The 18,645-nt window shown below is 38.9% G+C and overlaps 1 protein-coding gene across 2 annotated transcripts in view; it reads right to left on the minus strand.

The window, feature by feature from the left end:
• ripor1 (RHO family interacting cell polarization regulator 1) overlaps positions 1 to 18,645 on the minus strand; it is a 71,461-nt gene that overhangs the window by 35,304 nt on the left and 17,512 nt on the right. The window contains exon 1 of one of the 2 annotated variants that reach the window (XM_067588701.1): positions 14,227 to 14,556. The exons of the other annotated variant lie outside the window; for it this stretch is intronic. Coding sequence (XP_067444802.1) covers positions 14,227 to 14,245 — 19 coding nt within the window. The 5' untranslated portion in view covers positions 14,246 to 14,556. Of the gene's footprint in view, positions 1 to 14,226; positions 14,557 to 18,645 lie in introns of those variants that run through there. 2 annotated transcript variants of the gene reach the window in all.

Here is an 18,645-nt window from a genome sequence, read left to right on the forward strand (position 1 = left end):
CATAAGACTGAGTAACAGTGAGACACCATGTAGGTTCAGGTTGTGCAGACAGTATGTGCATTAGAGGTGTATTACTGATAGAACTGGCAAACTACTGCGATATATAATGATGTAATACATTTTTAGATATTTTGCAAACATTGTCTATGAATTTTCTAATAATAATCCTGCCTGCTCTGCTAACAAGTGGTGACGACATACTTTTCCACAGCCTGTGCAACACTGGTGTAGCGTGGTCACAAGTACACAACAGCCTACACCCAGCTGTGATGTTAGGTGTGGTCAGAGGTTCAAGAGACTGAAAGGAACTTTAAACTGAAAGGACTTTATAATACATGAATACATGCAGTATTGAATATGATATGAGACTTGAGTATCTACATGTATACAAGTCCCTCAGTTATGAGTTTCATCCTGTCTCTGGTCTTACTGGGGATATGACTAAGACTGGGCTCCAAAAGCTGGTTAAGACTCATTTCCAGGTTGTTCAGTTAATCTCTAAAATTTAAGAATTTTTCTCCCCTTACCCTTTTTTTTTTTTTTTTTTTTTTTTTACAGTATTAGCAAAACATCACAGGTGACAGAATATATCAGCTGTAACTGCAAAACATGCAGGCCGTGAGTAACTTGCCCAAAGGCCAAAGCTGAACTCCCAGTTAAACTTTCATGAAAATCAAAAGGTAACATTATAGTTTTGAATCTGGACCTGCAGTATTTGGTGCTCATATTACATTTGTTCTGCATTTCATATCTTATTATGAATGCAAATGTATTTGATAAGGGATTCAAAATGACACATTTTCATATTTAACCCTAACCCTACATACAACAGTGTTTCTCATTTACAGGATTTGGGCAGTTCACCCAAATATATTTGTGCCAACCAAAAATATATTTTATATTTTGTTGTTATTCTTCCAAAGAGTGCTTGTAAATCCAGTTAAAACTGCAGCTTGATTGACAGCCTGCTGCAATGGTGCACAAGCAAGTGCGTCCTCTGCATCTTATCACCAGAAGATGAACTAGGTAAGCAATTCCCCTTCACATGTTTGAAGAAATAATATAATGACTCTGCAAAAAGTTCAGTTAACTAGTTAAAAATTCTAATGTCTAGGTTAAGTACTAGACACAAGATGTCTCCTACATCACTAAAAAGTCCATTCTTGGAGGCCTCAAGTTTCAACATCAACCTTGTGTTGCAAACTGGATCAAACTGGCTTCCAATGTATTTGCAGTATCATAAATCCTGCTTGTAGGTTCACAAGATAAACTGAAATTTAAGATGAGTAGAGAGAAACTTTCATCCTCCAGCAACAACATCCAACTGAAGGAACAAGAGAAGCACATTTTTGAGTGAAGGGGGACTTCAGACACGACACTGAGATGGTTGCATAGTTCATCAAGATTGTTTTTCTGTCTAGTAGCTAGTTGCTAGTGAGAGAGACAGATAGACAGTGATGGGAAACTTGGATAAAGTGTTTACATGACACAGTGGCCCATTTTCATCAGAATAACACTGCTGGCACAGACTGTTTACATTTCCCAAAACCAGCATCAAGGCTAGTAAGGTTTAGAGCCATGCTGGCAGCGTAGTGAGAATGACTCCGAATGACTTGAGGTTCATATTTTTGAAGTGAAATTTCTTGATATTGGATGGTTTCCATGAAGTTTTATACAGACATTCATGTTCCCTGCAGGATCATTTGTGATGACTTTGGTGATCCTCCATCAAGTCAAAATTTCAGCTTGTCCAATAGTTTGGTTTCTAGCCAAATACCTGCAAAACTAATGACATTCCCATCAGCCTCAGCTGTACTCTGTGCTAATGAGCAAATGTTAGTATGCTAACAAGCTAATAAACTAAGATGGCGACCACCAGGTGAAAATAGACTTGCAAAATGGAAGGAGCTGCTAGTTCGGGAAGTGTTTCTCCCCATTGTGTATTTCTCCATTTCAGTCTTTTCTTTAAAAAAATATCTTCAATGTTACTTGACAGATATACGAGGTTATAAGGAGATATAAGGTTTGTGTTATGGCCAGTTTGAGTTAGAGCTGTAGTGAATTCAAAATGCTTTGTTGTTGCAGTTGAGAACAAAACATAGTTGCTGAATTCATCCACAACTGACCAAGAAAATTAAAAGGTAATGCTGTATTATCAGTTTTCTCAACATTGAACTGTTCTGCTTCCATCCACCAGAAGTGATGCACATAACAGATGCACATCATTTTAAACTCTGTGATTAGAAGTTTCTTGCAGAAATGCATGTTAGGAGTCGTAGTTAAAGTCTACCTCAAATCTTTTATATATCTTCAACTTTTATCAAAGAAGCAGATATATTCTAACACAGCTTTTAATCTTTTGGACTGCAGGGTTGCATGGTGTGTGCCGTGTAAGTAAATGAACTGCATATAATCCTTTTATCCATAGCACTTAACAATGTACCTCTCATTCTCTCTCTCTCTCTCTCTCTCACACACACACACACACACACACACACACACACACACACACACACACACACACACACACACACACCCCAGTGGCAAAGAGCTACCACACAAGATGCTGCCATAAGCATCCAGAGCAATTTGGAGTTCAGTGTACTGCTCAAGCACACTTGAGCTTGAACTCAGTGATGAGTAAACAACTCGCTCTACCTGCTGTGCTGCAGCAGCTCCAAATGTGAGTCACATGTCTATAGGAAAAATGAACGAGACTTCAACTTTGGGAACCAGGAATGCCCAAAACAGCTCCTCCCACTTTGCAACTCTATAGCAACCACAGAAACCACAGAGAAACTGATTTCACTGATATGTGAGTTCCCACGTCTTCACCAGCAGTGAACAAACATATCAACAGTTTTGAAGCAACATCAGCTTTAAAGTTCAACTGTCCAGTCCAGACCAATAAATGATGTTTATGATATCAGTTAGTTTCAACATTAAAGGTGTCATACTGCTAACAATTTATTCTACTCTAAGCTGTATTTATTTGGCTACCTGATGAGGTTGGAGTGGGTAAATAGCAGCACCTTGTTGTGTATGGTTCAAATTGTTAATAGTATCTGAAGTAGATGGTAGCTGTGGCATCACACTTGTGACCTGCTGCTGGCCAATAAAAATACAGAGCACTGACGTCACTGCTTACTGCCTGAAAGCACCCTTAGTCATGTTCAAAGGTATTAGGTCAGTTTGAGAGTAACATTTTAGTTAGTAGTTAGTAATATTAGTAGTAGTAGTTAGTTAGTATTCAAATACAAATAACTGTGACAAAATTGGATGACTATGGATTTATAATAAACACATTTAACTGCATATGACAGAATCAACCTTGTCAAACCATCATTATCATGTGAAACATCATAATAATGATATTGTGACATCATATGTCATAGTATATTTTGACTTAAAGGACAAGTTCACAATTTTTCAAGTCTGTCAATGTCCAAATGAACATTGTAACGTTGTTCATACTGACCATTAGAAGATCCCTTCATAATTCACTTACAATGTAAGTGATGGGAGACAAAATCCTCAGTCCTTCTCCTGTTGTGCAAAAATGTATTTAAAAGTTTATCTGAAGCTAATATGAAGCGTCAGCATCCAAATGAGTCAAATCAAATAGATATCTTTCAACATTACAGTCTTTTTAGTGCCAAAGTCCCTCTTTTTGTTACTATACTTCCACCACAGCTCAACAGGGAAACACTGTCTGAGGAAACACAAAGAGAGAATTTGATGCTAAAAAGACTAAATGTGTCAGATATCCACTTGATATGACTAACTCAGACTGCTGAAGACTCATATAAGTTTCACATCAACTTTTAAATACATTTTTGCAATACATGACTGTGGATTTTGACCTTCATCACTTACATTGAAAGCACATTTGAAAGTGATCTTTTAATATCCAGTATGAACAGGAGGAATGATTACAGCGAGGAAAACCTCTTTCACTGTTCATATGGACACCTGACTGTTGTTTTAAGACACACTTGAAAAATGGTGAACCTGTCCTTTAACCTAATTCTAACTCCCAATGTATAGTAATTTATAGATCTGAACAAGTTTGAACCCAAATGTGCAGCAGTGCATTAATCACTTTGCTCTGAAGAGAAACCCAGCTCTTCTTAACTATACAAATCACCATATTATGGAGCTGCTATGACTACCTCTGAAAACCATAATGGCTAAAATCAGAATACATTCTATCACCCCCTTTTATGTTGCCTAAAGCAACAACGTGTTTAAATCATTGATACTTTAACCTTAATTGTTTCTTGTCTGTAAACGAAACCGTCACCAGCATTTGAAGTCTGTTGCCTACAGCAGGGTTTTGTTATTGCGGCTTAAGTCAGCGGTTAATTTCTGTCAGCTAAACTAGTGTTTTCCTATCGGCCTATCCAGTGTCCTGCATCCTGTTTCTTCAAACAGCTGAAAGGCCTTTGCAAGATGACTGCCAAGCACCCCCTCCCACAGCACAGGAAATGTCACAACCCTACAGGAAGTCAGATGCAACTGCCTCTCCTGACAGGAAATTTAACAAAGGGAGATAGTCCTGAGGGCTGCAGAGAAAGGTCATTTCTGCTGGGCTTCAATCACCAGTGATGGGTGAACTTAACTGTGATATTCAACTGTAATAGAGATAACATGATCTTTCACATCATCCAGTAAAGTAAAACAGTAAAACAGTAAAAAAAACAAAACAAAAAAAAAGGTTTAATGTACTCAGGATGACAGGTACAATTAGTTTTATTTGAACTGAAAATAACAGTGCTTAAAATACACAAAAATTGACAGGGTTACTTACTTCCAACCTTGAAAATCATTAAGAATCTGTGTGTGTGTGTGTGTGTGTGTGCGCGCGCGCTGAGGGACTCTGTGGTCAACCATTTGTTGACTTAACCTAGTTAAAGCACTCACACAGACAGAGGAGCTGAAGGGGAGCGAGATAAAGGAAGAAAACGCATTACAGAGAGAGAAGCTGAGCCTGCCAGAGGTGCAGAGGACAAACAGCAAGTGGAAAAGCTGGGTCAAACTGGGTCCATCACAATCGGGCACCTTCCTCTTTAATTTCCTGATAAATCATCATGTTATGTTGTCACAGCAGTCCACCATCTCACCATGAGAAAGCCTGTATGATAAGGGGAGCCTGTGGTTTCAGTCGGTTTCTGCTCAATAAGAAATCTCTATGAAACACTTAACTTATATTAATATGTTTGTACAGTTAGTCATTTATTTGAAGCAGCACACAGTGGCCAATAAAAGAACTACAGCTTCAGCCACTTCCACACTGACTGTGTCAGCACTTCTGAGCTACCAAAGTCACAAAAACATGCACTAAATTCAAACCACATACTTAGCAGGTCTGTGAGGCTGATTTACTTGCTAATCTGGTTCTTGGCAATGTTTTGTTTAGTTTTGGCAGGACTTTCATGCACACGGATCTGTTGCTTCACCTAATGGGAGGAAACTATTGTACAAAAATACTAAATTAAACCGGGGGGAAAAAAAGGGAAAACAAAAGAGATTTGGATGATAGACAGATGAATGAAATCTGCACTATGGGTGTATGATTGATTCGATTTGCATTAAAAGTTGCACGCCTTCTCTGAGTCCAGACATGATAGACATCACATGAATACTGCAGGGATCAGGATGACATATTATAAAATACTATAATTATACTAATATAATACTACAATTATAGTAGTATGTCTGATATCCATTGCAGATAAACCTAAATCAAGCCAGAAACCAATTAAAAACATGGTTCTGAATATTGCAATGTCCCTGTGTAAATATCTAACCCTAATAATGAGTATAACAGTACATCTGTCCCAAACTGCTCAGCACATATTGTTTGGATTGGTGCAGCACTTTCTTTATTTTGATAAGGCCTGTGAACCATAGAATTACACTCTGGTTAGTTTCAATTGTGATTTAAGTCCATTATATATTTGTAAATTGAAATTGTTATAAACCGTTTATGATTTTAATCACTTAATGGACAATCTGATTTTGAAAAATATCAAATCTGATTTTGTATATTTGAGCACCGTAACTTTACAGCAAGAGTTATGAGACACCATTTAATGTTGACAGTTTTCAAAATAAATGACAAAATTGTCATCTTTCGTCTTCCATACTGTACTGAATCTTAACCCCAAAACAGAGGTACACATCGCACTGTGGACTTTACAGCCCTACGCCCAAATAAAACAAGCACCAACCTTGCCGGGGCTCCGTGTCTCTGTCAGAGTCCCAGTTCAGACAGGCTAGTGGTAGTCGGCACATTACTCCCTCTGTCACACCACGCTGTCCCGTCTCCTACAGTGTGTACTGTAATCTCCAGCCTTATTATCAGACTGTCATGAGCTAATCAGTCAGCATCCCAGTTAGTTTAACGGTCCATCCGTTCACTCTTCACCCAGCTCATCCACAAGTTAAACCCGTCAAACTGAAAATGTCCGTCAGACAGGTCACCGATGAAGCGCTGTCAGTGGAGGTCAGTTATCAGATATGGTTGCAGTGTTTTGTGTTCCCTACCTGATCTAGACAGTGTTCCAGTCCTGCCCAATGATAACAACAGATTCCAGTCACACCATCTCTTCTGCTATTGATGCTCTCATAGAAACACTGGGACTGTGGCTCCGTGCCACACACTCAGCCCTCCATACGCCTCTGTGGTGAGCCAGCGTGTGACACCACGCCTATTGTCTGATTCTCTCTGGCCTCTCTCTCCCAGACCGTTCTGGAAAAATGCTGCCTGAGACCCAAACACACATAAAACACCCAAACATAGCATGCCATCAACTCCATCTCTCCTTTACACCATTTTTGTCTCATCGGCATGGTTGGGGAGGGGGCCTAAGGATGTTTATTTAGTCAGTCAGTCTATCTGCTGTGGATTTTCATTGTCTCCAGAGGACAAATCCTTACTTTTAAATCTTAACTTTCTAAGAAGTTTTTTCTCCCAAAAAGCCTTCAATGGAATGAATGGGCACCATCTTTGAATGCCGTATCCAGTTCTCCTCAAAGGGAAACTTAGGTATTTTTCAACCTGGATCCTTTTTCCTGTCTTTTCATGACTAATAGGGACAACTATTTTTGAAATTGGTCCAGTATTGAGTGAGCGCTGGCAGGCGCGAAATGGGCTGCAATGTAATCTGACAGGGCAACAGCGCCCCGTCAATGTACATCCACTAAAAGTGCTTGTTTTTGTCACTGACAGGCTCAGATTGTTAATATAAGTGTCTGACAATATTATGAAAAGGACCATACAGAGAAATAAAACCTTTTGCTTGATCCAGTCTGTTTGTTATTGTGTCTAAACAGGTCTCACTCAAGGAAAAGTCTCGCTCTGAAATCTCATGAGAGTTGAGAGGCTATCTGTCTGACAACGATTTAGCCTCTGGGTACAACATTTGAATGAAATTACAGAAAATGTGCTATATCGTGATATGTATTGTTATTTAGATATGAAATGACCTATATCAGGATATGAGATTCTGGTCATATCGCACAGCCCTAATTCATATGCAGATATCTGTATGACACATAAATGTTACCAAAGAGAACAATGAAGAACTTTACACTGCAGAGCTTCATGTCCTGCTGTCAGAAAACAGCAGACAAAGACCAATTAATAAATAGAGCTACAATAATTAGTCAATTAATCAATTAGTTGATCAACAGAAAATTAATCAGCAATTATTTTGATTATCGATGAATCATTTAAGTCATTTTTTTAACAACAATGCCAAATATTTGATGGTTTCAGGTTCTCAGAATTGAGAATTTGCTGCTTTTCATTGTCATCATAATCCAAAACAATTAATCGAAAAAATAATCCGAAGATTAATTGATATTGAAAATAATCGTTAGTTGCATCCCTAACAGCAGTGTCAGTAATTGTAAGACTTAAAACATTCATCTTTTTAAGAAGGATCTGGTTTATTTGACCCTTGTCTCATATCAGTTTCTTCATATTGTGCCTGCTGCCTTTATGTACCTCTGTTAAGTAGAATAAGAAGAATAAAATTTGAGATTTCATTTTTCTTAGAAGAACAAATCAAAAAGACTCAGCCAGCACCATCTGATGCTCCAAGCCGTCATATTTCCCCACACACCCAAGAGTCTCTGATGCAGTCCTGAAACTCCAGGAGCACATCTGCAGTATCTGTAGAATATGTGTATTGGTGAATGTGACTCTTCACTCTTCTCTTAAATCCCTTTTATGTGCCACTTAAGGACAAATTTGTTCTTATGAGCGCTTCTTATACGAGGCCCATTGAGTGGGTGTGCATGTGTGTATATGCACCCCTGGGAAAACTGGGTGTGTGTATCACTGTCATGTAAGGAATGTCAAATCCAGACAGGCTGGCAGATCCAGGAAAACACACACACACACACAGTGGGAAAAAGGAAAAACACATTGTGTCAAGAAAAATAATCAAACAGTTGACTCCCTACAGTCTCAGCCATCAAGTGTGATCAAGCTGAACACACTGGATAGCAACAGCTGTAGGAGTGAGCCACCAAACAATGACATTTTTGTATTAATTATCCAAATAAAGAGATCTTTTTACAGATATTTTAGGCACACTTTAAATAGACATAAAGACATATAGGGGTAGATAAGAGTTAAGACTCAATCCTGTCAATGGAACTTCTCTATAAAATCTGCTCTATACAAAACTACTGCACAAAGGAACAACAGGTGTGTATACCTTTACACACCAGATACTTGTATCTCAAATATTAATCTCAGACGGTTTGCTGTTACAGATCACATCTGGAATTTTGACACAGATAACAAAGAACCTGATACAGGAAACAGGTTTTTCAGATGTTTTTGGCACAGATTCCTCAAATTTGATCAAAGTTATGTGCTGAGGTAGGATACTGTTTTACTTGAACAGTAAACTTCATGATCAAAATGTCAGTAACAGTACATTTCAGATAAGAAACTTTAATTAAATATTACGAAATAAATAATAGGCGCATGGAAAAAAACAAAAACCCAAAAAACCCTCAAACCTCATTCAGGAGCTGCACATTGTCAAAATTAGGTCAAAACCTAGTATATGGAAGGAAATGCTAGAGGGTTTTTAATTTGAAACAATGGCTACAGGAAGTGGCAACACGTGTGACACGTAGCTGAGGCGACCAATGAACGACCATTTATCTGAACTTTGGCCACTTTCAGCGGACCAATGGTGTAACTTCATTTCTCAGTAAGTGACCCGGTCAACTGTAATAACAGAAGCACCAATTCCTCTGGAAATATCTGTCAGCTTCTGCACTTTCCTGCCGGGAAAACGCCTAAAATGAGAGATAGGAGGATTTAGGCTAATGGAACTAACTGACTCACAGGACTGAAAAATGTAACTCAGTTCCCTTGCTGGTTGTTCCGACACATTAAGAATCATTACTGCTTCTGCTGGCGGCTCGCTTTGTGCATGCGCTTCTAGAATTTATATTTTAAAGGCTCATTATTATGGTTCTGTATTTCTCTGTACTTTAGCACAGTGTTATCAACGTTACTTAAAACATTCTTTCTCAGCCCTGGAACTCAAACCATTTTCTGATGCCCCAAAAAATCTATCTTTAAATAATTCAATTAATATCATAAACGTGTGATGACGAGTCGACTAACTTGAACTTACGTCTGTTAGTCAACTAGGAAAATCTCTGGTCTGGGGCAGCCCTAACAATTAATAACAAGTAACTACAAGTTTGTACCAAAGTGCATGGTATACCTTCTCTACCTGCTAATCAACAGCCTGCCAGCTTTGCTACACCAGTAAAATCTGCACTCAGCTGTAACTCACATGTATTCATGGTGAAGTTAGTTGAAAAAACACTTTAGCTCAGGCAACTTTGGTTAATATGGTTTTTTAAGATTGTGCTGTAGTAAGGGTGCAAGGTCTAGCAGGATGTAATAATTAATAACAGTCTGTTGGAAAGTAAAACTACTCCTGTCTGGTCCAAAACATGCACTGTTTAGTCTGATCATTGAATCAGTCACCGTTTCCCATAATTCTTGGTACAAAGTACCAAAACAAGTGTATCAGTTATTAGCTCAGCATATAATGCTCCAATGTGTCTGGCAGCCATTCTTGGCATTATGTTCTTATTGTTCTGAAATTACACAAGGTCAAATTTAATTGATGAAAAGTTGTCTGGAGTTTCTGATCCAGCCTTAAGGATGATAAGTCTGAGTAATTCAGGTTTCACAGTAGATGAGTCCGGTTAAAACAACAATGAAGTGCAGACAAACTGAATGGCTCCTTGTAGGTATAAAATTAAAACAGGTTATGTACAGTTAAAAAAAGCTGCTTGGACTGCAACTATTATTTTCACCATCGATAAATCTGTTTCTGATCAATCTATTGGTCTATAAAACACCAGAAAATAATGAAAAATGCCCACCATAGTCTCAAAGTAATGTCTAAAAATGTCTTATTTTGTCCAACCACCGCTCCAAAAACCAAATATATTTAGTTTACATTAATATAAAAGACAGAAAAACAGCAAATCTACACATCGGAGAGGCTGAAAACAGCTAATTTTAGTCATTTTTCCTTTGACTCAAAAGATTGATTATCAAAATATTTGCTGATTAATTTTCTGTCCATCAATAAATCAACTGTTTCAGCTCTAAAACCAGGTCCCAACTGAAATCCCAATGCTAGACGTTGTTCACCATAACAATGCATACCATGTCTGAGTTGAAACGGGACACTTCTTTGTATTCTATATTGTTTTCTTCTCACAAAACTCATAATGGAGTCTCTGAGCTCTAACAGCAGTGATGATATCTGGCTCTTCATACTTCTTAACAAAAGAAAAAAAAGAAAGTTTTGGTTTCACTCAATCTTGGTGAGGTGATGAGTGGACAGTGAGTTTGAGCAACTGGCGGTGTGTTTGAGGTCAGATCATAATGTTTAATCTTTGTGAAAAGATGACTTGTTTCTGTCATTCACCTTTATCTGCCGTGTTTTGTTCTCATGGGGGACCTCAGCGCTTGTGTGAATGACTGAGATCATTCACTAAATAAGATGGGGACTCAACACCTGTTCATTAAAACAGACACGGATTTCATTGGTCAAAAGCTCATTTCTGACAGTGAAATTTCGGGAGAATCATCACAACTCTTAAATTAATGCTTTTTTCCATTGTCTGTAATTACGTCTTTGATGTGCAGAAACACAAGGATTTGACTCTTGCACTGAAATAGTTAAAGTATAACAATTATGTTGGAAAAGGGTTAGGATGAACAAATGAGATAAATGGCTATTCCTGGTAAAACCTGGCCACTGACAACTGCATATTAAGTAAGGTAAACAATAAGCCAGTGCTTTGTATTCCTCTTGGGATCATTTATGCTTTATCTCATGTTAATGGTTTCCTCCCCTCACAACACCACTATTTCATTCACTGTTTGGCCCCAACATACTATTCATACATTTCTGTTTCATAACTCCAGGCCCTTCCCTCACTCCCTCATATTACTGTCTTTAGGAGAAGGAAACCCAGAAGGGAGTAACATCCTGGAGGGATCAGGGGGTCAGGAAGAAGTCTAGTGCAGTTTATGGCGATACTGAGTCACAGGAATACCCCCACAGATTTACCGTACGGCTATTCTAGCTCACTTCCAGGAAGGGCCGAATGTCTGGGGAATGATATTTTTTGACTTAATACATAATCACATAATCTACTTCAGCTTATAACAAGAATAGCAAAAAAGGCCATAACAGTGAGGTTCATGTCCAGTTTTATTGTTAAAAGTTATGTTGCTACAATGGAATAATTTAACAAAAGCGGACACTGTGTTTACTTTGACGCTAAACTACCTCTAGCAAAAGTATACAAGTTCATTTTTATAGTGCATTGAAATGATCTCAAACCTATGGCTGCCTTGACAGTAGGAAAATACTCCAAAAAGGAATAGTTTATCATTTAAAGTGTGTATATTTCCTTTTCTTTTCTTTTCTTTTGAGAGTGAGATTAGAAGATACAGTATCAGCCTCATGTCTGTGTGCTCAGCACAGAGCTGGAGTCAGGTGATTAGCCTAGCTTAGCATAAAGACTGGAAGCACTCTCTGGATCCAGCCAAAGTTCAAATACACACCAGCCAACACTTCTCAAGCTCACTAATTAATCGTGTTTGGTTTCATCAGTACACAAAAGGAAATGTCAAAACAACAACTTGTGGTATTAGGAGAAATAATATACTGGAATTATTTCTTGATGAACAGCAGTCAAACCCAGCACCTACGTGCAGCAGCTCCGGCCATAGCACAAGTTGCCTGATACAGTCAGTGAGCAAAGGTTTTTGCTTTTGCTCTCTGACAAGTTTGGTATCATTGTGCCTGTACAACCTCACTATGATGACAATTATTCCAGGAAGCTGTAAACACTCACTGCATCCCGCTGTTGTTTGCCAAGAAATAGTTCCAGCATGTAACTCCCCATAAAACCCACAAACTGTTGTTTTTACAATTCTGTCTGTTTAGGATTGAACAGATTCATGCATTAATAAATCAGAAGTAGCTACACTACACAAACTAGTTTGTAGAAATAAGTCGCTACCGAATCTTAAAACCTACAAACTGCAGGTGGAATACTTTCTAACTGATAAAACAGCTGATATAAGAACCATTCAGTTGAGAATAAAAAGGTCATGAGGAATATGATACATCTGATCTTACGCTTGATCAACATACTGCTGATCCACTCAAACTATGTATCAATGATAACCTCAGTTAACCAACATCATTACAGACTTTAACTAGATCTGCCTCAAGTGTTAAATAAACTATGAAGATTTAGTTAAGTATAACTAAGCATTAAGTGTCCAGACTAAATGACCAAATAAGGTTGTTAGGTTTCTGTATTCTTCATTACATACAGTAAATACCAGCTCTGATATACACATACATCTCCATGTATGCAGATATAAACAAAAGTCATACCTACATTGACAAAGGATTGGCAGTTCATTTAAATATATCATTGGCTTCATATATTTGTTAGTTATATTACAGCTCCTGATGCTGCAGTGACTTCCTGTTTTCATAGACAGATGTTTCCTCGTAAATCATTTACACATTAATAAAGGTCTTAAGTTTTAATGGTGCAACCTGATTCAGTAAATCACTAGTTTGTAGTGAACTAGCTGGAGGTAACTTAGGACATTAGGGAAGAACTTTACACACAGGCTTTTATTACTAATTTCCCCTCTTCAAGTATATTTGATCATACTCAGTAGGAAGGCTGCTGAGTTTGTTGTTGTTGCTGTTTTGGGCACTTCACACTTCCTACTGTGTACTCGTCGTCATGGAAACTTCAGCTAAATATGTATTCCACAGCATTAATTCCATCAGGATCAACATTATTATGCCACACACACACACACACACACACACACACACACGATTTCTAACTGGCCTTTCTTAGTCGGTCTTGAACACATCATATGTGGAGTTTGGGTTCCAAAATGTGGGAATTTAGTAAAAAGAAACTGAAAACTGTGTAGCAAAATATATTCATCAACAAACTTTTTCCATAATGAAGACAAGATGCTGATAAGACATTATGAAACCAAAACTGTGATTAAATCGCTATATAATAGTGTTGTGGAAAAAAGAGTTGACCAAAAGTGAAAATGAAAACTAACAAAATCTCTATGTAGTTTTGTTAATTACTAAAGACAAGACTAAGTTACAGATGTTGAAACTACAATATTTAAGATAAAGGACTCGAGTAGAGAAGAGATAAAAGATTTAGAAAAGACATTAGACTCAGTTTTACAAATGTGGGTATTGTACAAACCAGATCCAAATCACACAGAACCCAACCCTAATTATACAAGATCTCAAGTGGCAGAATGGCATGGTCCTTTAAGACTGGAGACTCGATCCAAGGAATCTATTCATCAGTAGCAACACCCTACCTGACACCACTGACCAATTTCATGAAGTGATAATAAGTGTGAGGAAGACACTGAGACTGACTGGATGTCGCTGTGTTCAGAGAGCAACTGCCATTAAATCATATGGCTATAATAAACAAATGCTACTCCATACAAGCTGCTTGCAGTGACCTCTCTAGTCATTAACTCACAAGAAGTTACAAACCTGTTAACCAGCAACTGCAAGTTCATCCTGACAAACACAGAGTTAATGATTAGAGATGCTGCACCACACTGGTTCATACCTCCATATCCACTGTACATGATAGCTGTGGTGGTCGTCTCAGCAATGGATCCACCCAATTCCAGAAACCAGCGCTCGGTCCTCGCTCCTCGCTCCAATTGGACTGGTACACTTTCTGATCGCTCACTTTCTCACTTCTGGAATCTGTTTTTCTTAATTAGTCTGTCAGTGGGGAATAACTGTATCTGTTTTCCTCCTAGTTTGCGTCTCTTCTCTATCCCGGCCTATTTCCCTTTTTCTCTTCCCCCATCTCCGCTGTCACAGTTGTTAATCCCTCGTCCACTCGCCTACTGATCCCCTTTCTCTCTCTCTCTCCCTCTCTCTCTCTTCACCACACTGATAAGAAGAGGAGTGGGGGGAGGGAGAAGGGAGGGAGGAAAAAGGAAAAAGCAAGGCGGTCCTCCCTCCTCTTCCCTGCTGACATCACCGGTTTTTCCTGCCCCTCCCCTCTCAGTTGAACATATTGTTTCTGACCACACACACACACACACACACACACACACACACACACACACACACACACACACACCTAACTCTTCACCCAACATCCTCCCACTGTGGCATCAATATCCATGAATTCCATAAATTACTTATTTTAATAAGGCACCACTTAATTTTCAAGGGTCATTTGAGTGCCAAAGATGGCAAAATATCGCCCCTATTTGTGAATAAATGTGCACACAAAAAGCACGGCTCTTCATTGTTTTGAGGATTGAATGACTCACATTATTTATGAGAGAGAACCTTGGGGACTTGGAAAAGCCTTTACACGAGGGGTCCTATTTAAAGCACAGTGACAATATCCATCTGGACGCAAGCAGACTCTGTCAGGGTTCGTATGCAGAGGATTCAAAACAGGGTTGTCCGGCAAGAAAGGTGAGGCTGGATATATTTTTGTTACAATGCAACGCAACGTCATCTAACTGCGTTGGACAAATCTGTGAAAGCACACATTCCTTGTGGATTACATTGAGCACTTTTCCACTGCAGGAACTTGACAAAATGTATCCATTGTCAAGGGTTCTACATTTGTCTCAATGGCTCCTCACCCACTTTGGAGTGAAGTTCCTTGAACTAAATTTGGGTGCCGGTCAGGAGACACTGAACGCAGCTTAGCAGTGGTGTGAGTCGTGATGGTCAAGATATGTTGGGGGTTTTTTTTTGTTTGGAATTACTGTATTCTGGGATGGGGTGGGAATTTCTGTGCCACTAACAAAGAGAGGATCAACCAAATATCCAGGAGAGCTAGGTGGCTGGCTGGAACCACAACAGACAGGACAGTGGACCCTGTATTATGACCGCCTGTCTAAGATGTTCTGTAGGATCATGGAGGATGAAGGACATCCATTGCATGTGAACAGTGTGGAGTGCCTTATTGGATGAACCAAGATATGTAGGCCAGTAGTGTTTGTGGAGAGGAGGACATTCAGGAGGAGCAGTTAAAAAACAAAAGGTGGAACAGCCTATGGCAGAAATGAGGATAGTAAATCAAATAATGAAACAAGGTGGTGCCTCCATGACTTAGAGGTTAAGACTGGCCATGAACCACAATGTCCCCAAGGGATCTTTGTCAAACCTCTCTCCTTCATTCTCTGTCATCTCTCTACTGGTGCTATCTACTAAAGCCATAAAATGCCAAAATACTAGTACAAGATTGTTGAAACATAACAGGTCCTCCAAATTAAACGACCAGATAAGTGGTTTGACCATGTGACTCCAGAATGACACATTCTAATCTGGTGCCCCTATTGGCAGTAATCAGCAGGACATCATTTATCTGTGCTTTCTAAAGCTGCTACACATCACTGTTAAAAAAAATTATGTTTTATCATGTGACAACACTGTGGTTAAATGGTAAATGGACTGCTCTTATATAGTGCCTTTCTAGTCTTCCGACCACTCAAAGCGCTTTACACTACATGCCAACATTCACACATGTATTCATACACTGATGGCAGAGGGCTACCATGCAAAGTGCCAACCTGCTCATCAGGAGGAGAGGCTATGTATGAAGATGGATGTCATGACGGTCCCCAAAAGTGAAGCCAAAACATCTCAATCGCCCCCTGGTGGCTCGCTGTAGAATAGATCATAAATCCCGCCCCCTCCATGTTGGTGGATGGGACATGAGCAAAACTAAAAAAATCAAAGTACACATCAAATACATTTTTCCCAAAGATGGCTTCTGTCATTTTAAGGTAGTTCTTGTCAAACTGATGTTTGTCCAAGTGCTCATTTTTCTGATAAGTTTGTTTTCAATTAGTTATTTGACAATATAAAAAGGGGGTGTGACGTCATGATTGACAGCTGTGATAGCCGCTCTCAAACCTCATGTGGCAGGATGGCTGAGTGGGCGTGTCCTGTGGGCCGTTATCCTGCTACCTGATTCTACAGCACAGAATGTGGCTCCAAATGATGTCACACAAGCAAGATGGCAGCTCCCAGAAAAGAGATATTTTGGCTTCACTTTTGCATAGCGGTAGGAAGTGGAGACGCGTCAGTCAATGGGATATACCATCCACCCAACCCACCACGTCCACATGAGGAAATTTGTCAACTTATATATACACACACATTATCTGTACAGCATCACTGTTACCAGCCTTGATTACTATGGCCACTAAATGGCATCTGTCACTCAAACGAAACTATATGTTGTTTTTGGGCGACTGACATTAAGACCTATTGTGTTGTTTTTCCTTGGAGGACAGGCTCAAAAATAAATGATCATAGCGCATGTAGCAGAACGAACTGTACAAGACCAGGTCAAAACCTAGTATATGGCTGGACCGTGTATGAAATACTAGAGGGTTTTTAACTTGAAACAACGGATATAGGGAGTGGCGACACATCGTGACCAAGCCCCCAGGAAGTGCACCAGGCTTTGACGGAAACCAATTTGGCACAGGTCCTTTCTCAATTCCAAGAACAACAAGTTTGGACTTGAGTACTTGCTAGTTTGGACTTGGCAAGTACAAACTTCCAAGGACGGGAGGATGCAGTATGGTCATTCTGCCTAAATGTTAAAGAAAATCTATAAACACTGTTGTCTGTCTACCAACCTCTTACTTCACTCGCCTACCCAACAGCATACAGAAATGACAGTCTGTCACACTCTTTCCTTTTTTATGATATGTAAGTGAAATGTCCCAGTTTGTAATATACAGTAGAAACACAAGGCAGAACCTGGTACTAAAGCATTACAAGGTTATTAAAGGTTCAGGCTATGAGAAGCCCCAAGTTTCCCAAAAAGTGATATTTCCAGAAAACTAAACAACCTACACACAGTACATATCACAGCTGGAGTGAACATCATTTTCTAACATGGTTTCCTATTGGCAGTATTTTCTTCTAAGTGGATGGGATCTTGGTCCAATTCCAGGAGCTTAACATTATTCCATTACTATAGACAAAAACACATCCATGGTGTATGGAACAGCTCAGTATCTTTCAAGAGCGGGACAGCAGCTGCTTTTTAACAAACATGTCCAAGGGTTATCTTTTCATCTCACAAATAAGAACAACACACATTCTCCCTATCTCATACCAACATACACCCACACACGACACAAGGATGTAATTAGGTTTTATTTGACACAAAACAACAGAGAGAAAACTTTTAAAGATTGAGACATTGAGGCTGTGATTCATCATTGACAGCTTCAAAGTTGCTAAAAGCTCATGTGATATCTGTGCAAGTGTTGAGAATCAAGTTGAGCATTTCATACTAAACACTTAAGTTCTGTGCTTGTGTCAGAGTAAGACATCAATCCCAAAAATAAAGTCAAAGCTACACAGGAAGGAACAAAACAATGTTCAGGAGTGGCCGAGTTAGAATAAATCCAAAACAGAATTTGCAGCAGGTTTTGAAAACACAGTCTCAATGAAACTTGACAGAATGTGAGCAGTTTTGTAGAGAAGAATGAGGTAAAACTGCAGTGTCCTGATTTGACTAAATCTATATTATATTTTGATATAGAACATCTACTGCAAGCTTAGCTTCAGCATCAGTGTGAGTGCTTTAAGGGACTATGAAATATGTACTTGAGCTTCCTCGAAATGTGCTACTTCCTGGAAACTGGTGACCTCATCCTGCACTAATGAGCTTCCCCACCTGTCCATCTGTGTGGGGTTCCAAGTTAATCACAAAGCATTTCAGTTCAAAAGGTAATTAGTTCATTTTCACCATCAGAACCTAATGCTGCTGCTACTACTATTTCACATCAAAAGCTTTTCATTGGCGACACACATGAAGGTTTTCATTATCAGGCACCTTTTCGGGGGCTTATATGTGGACAGTGATGTTTCTTTGAAAAAGGTTGGTGACCACTATAATAATAATAATAATAATAATAATAATAATAATAATAATTATATATATATATATATATATATATATATATATATATATATATATATA

This window comes from Thunnus thynnus, chromosome 5 (genome assembly GCF_963924715.1).
Source record: "Thunnus thynnus chromosome 5, fThuThy2.1, whole genome shotgun sequence".
NCBI lineage: Eukaryota > Metazoa > Chordata > Actinopteri > Scombriformes > Scombridae > Thunnus > Thunnus thynnus.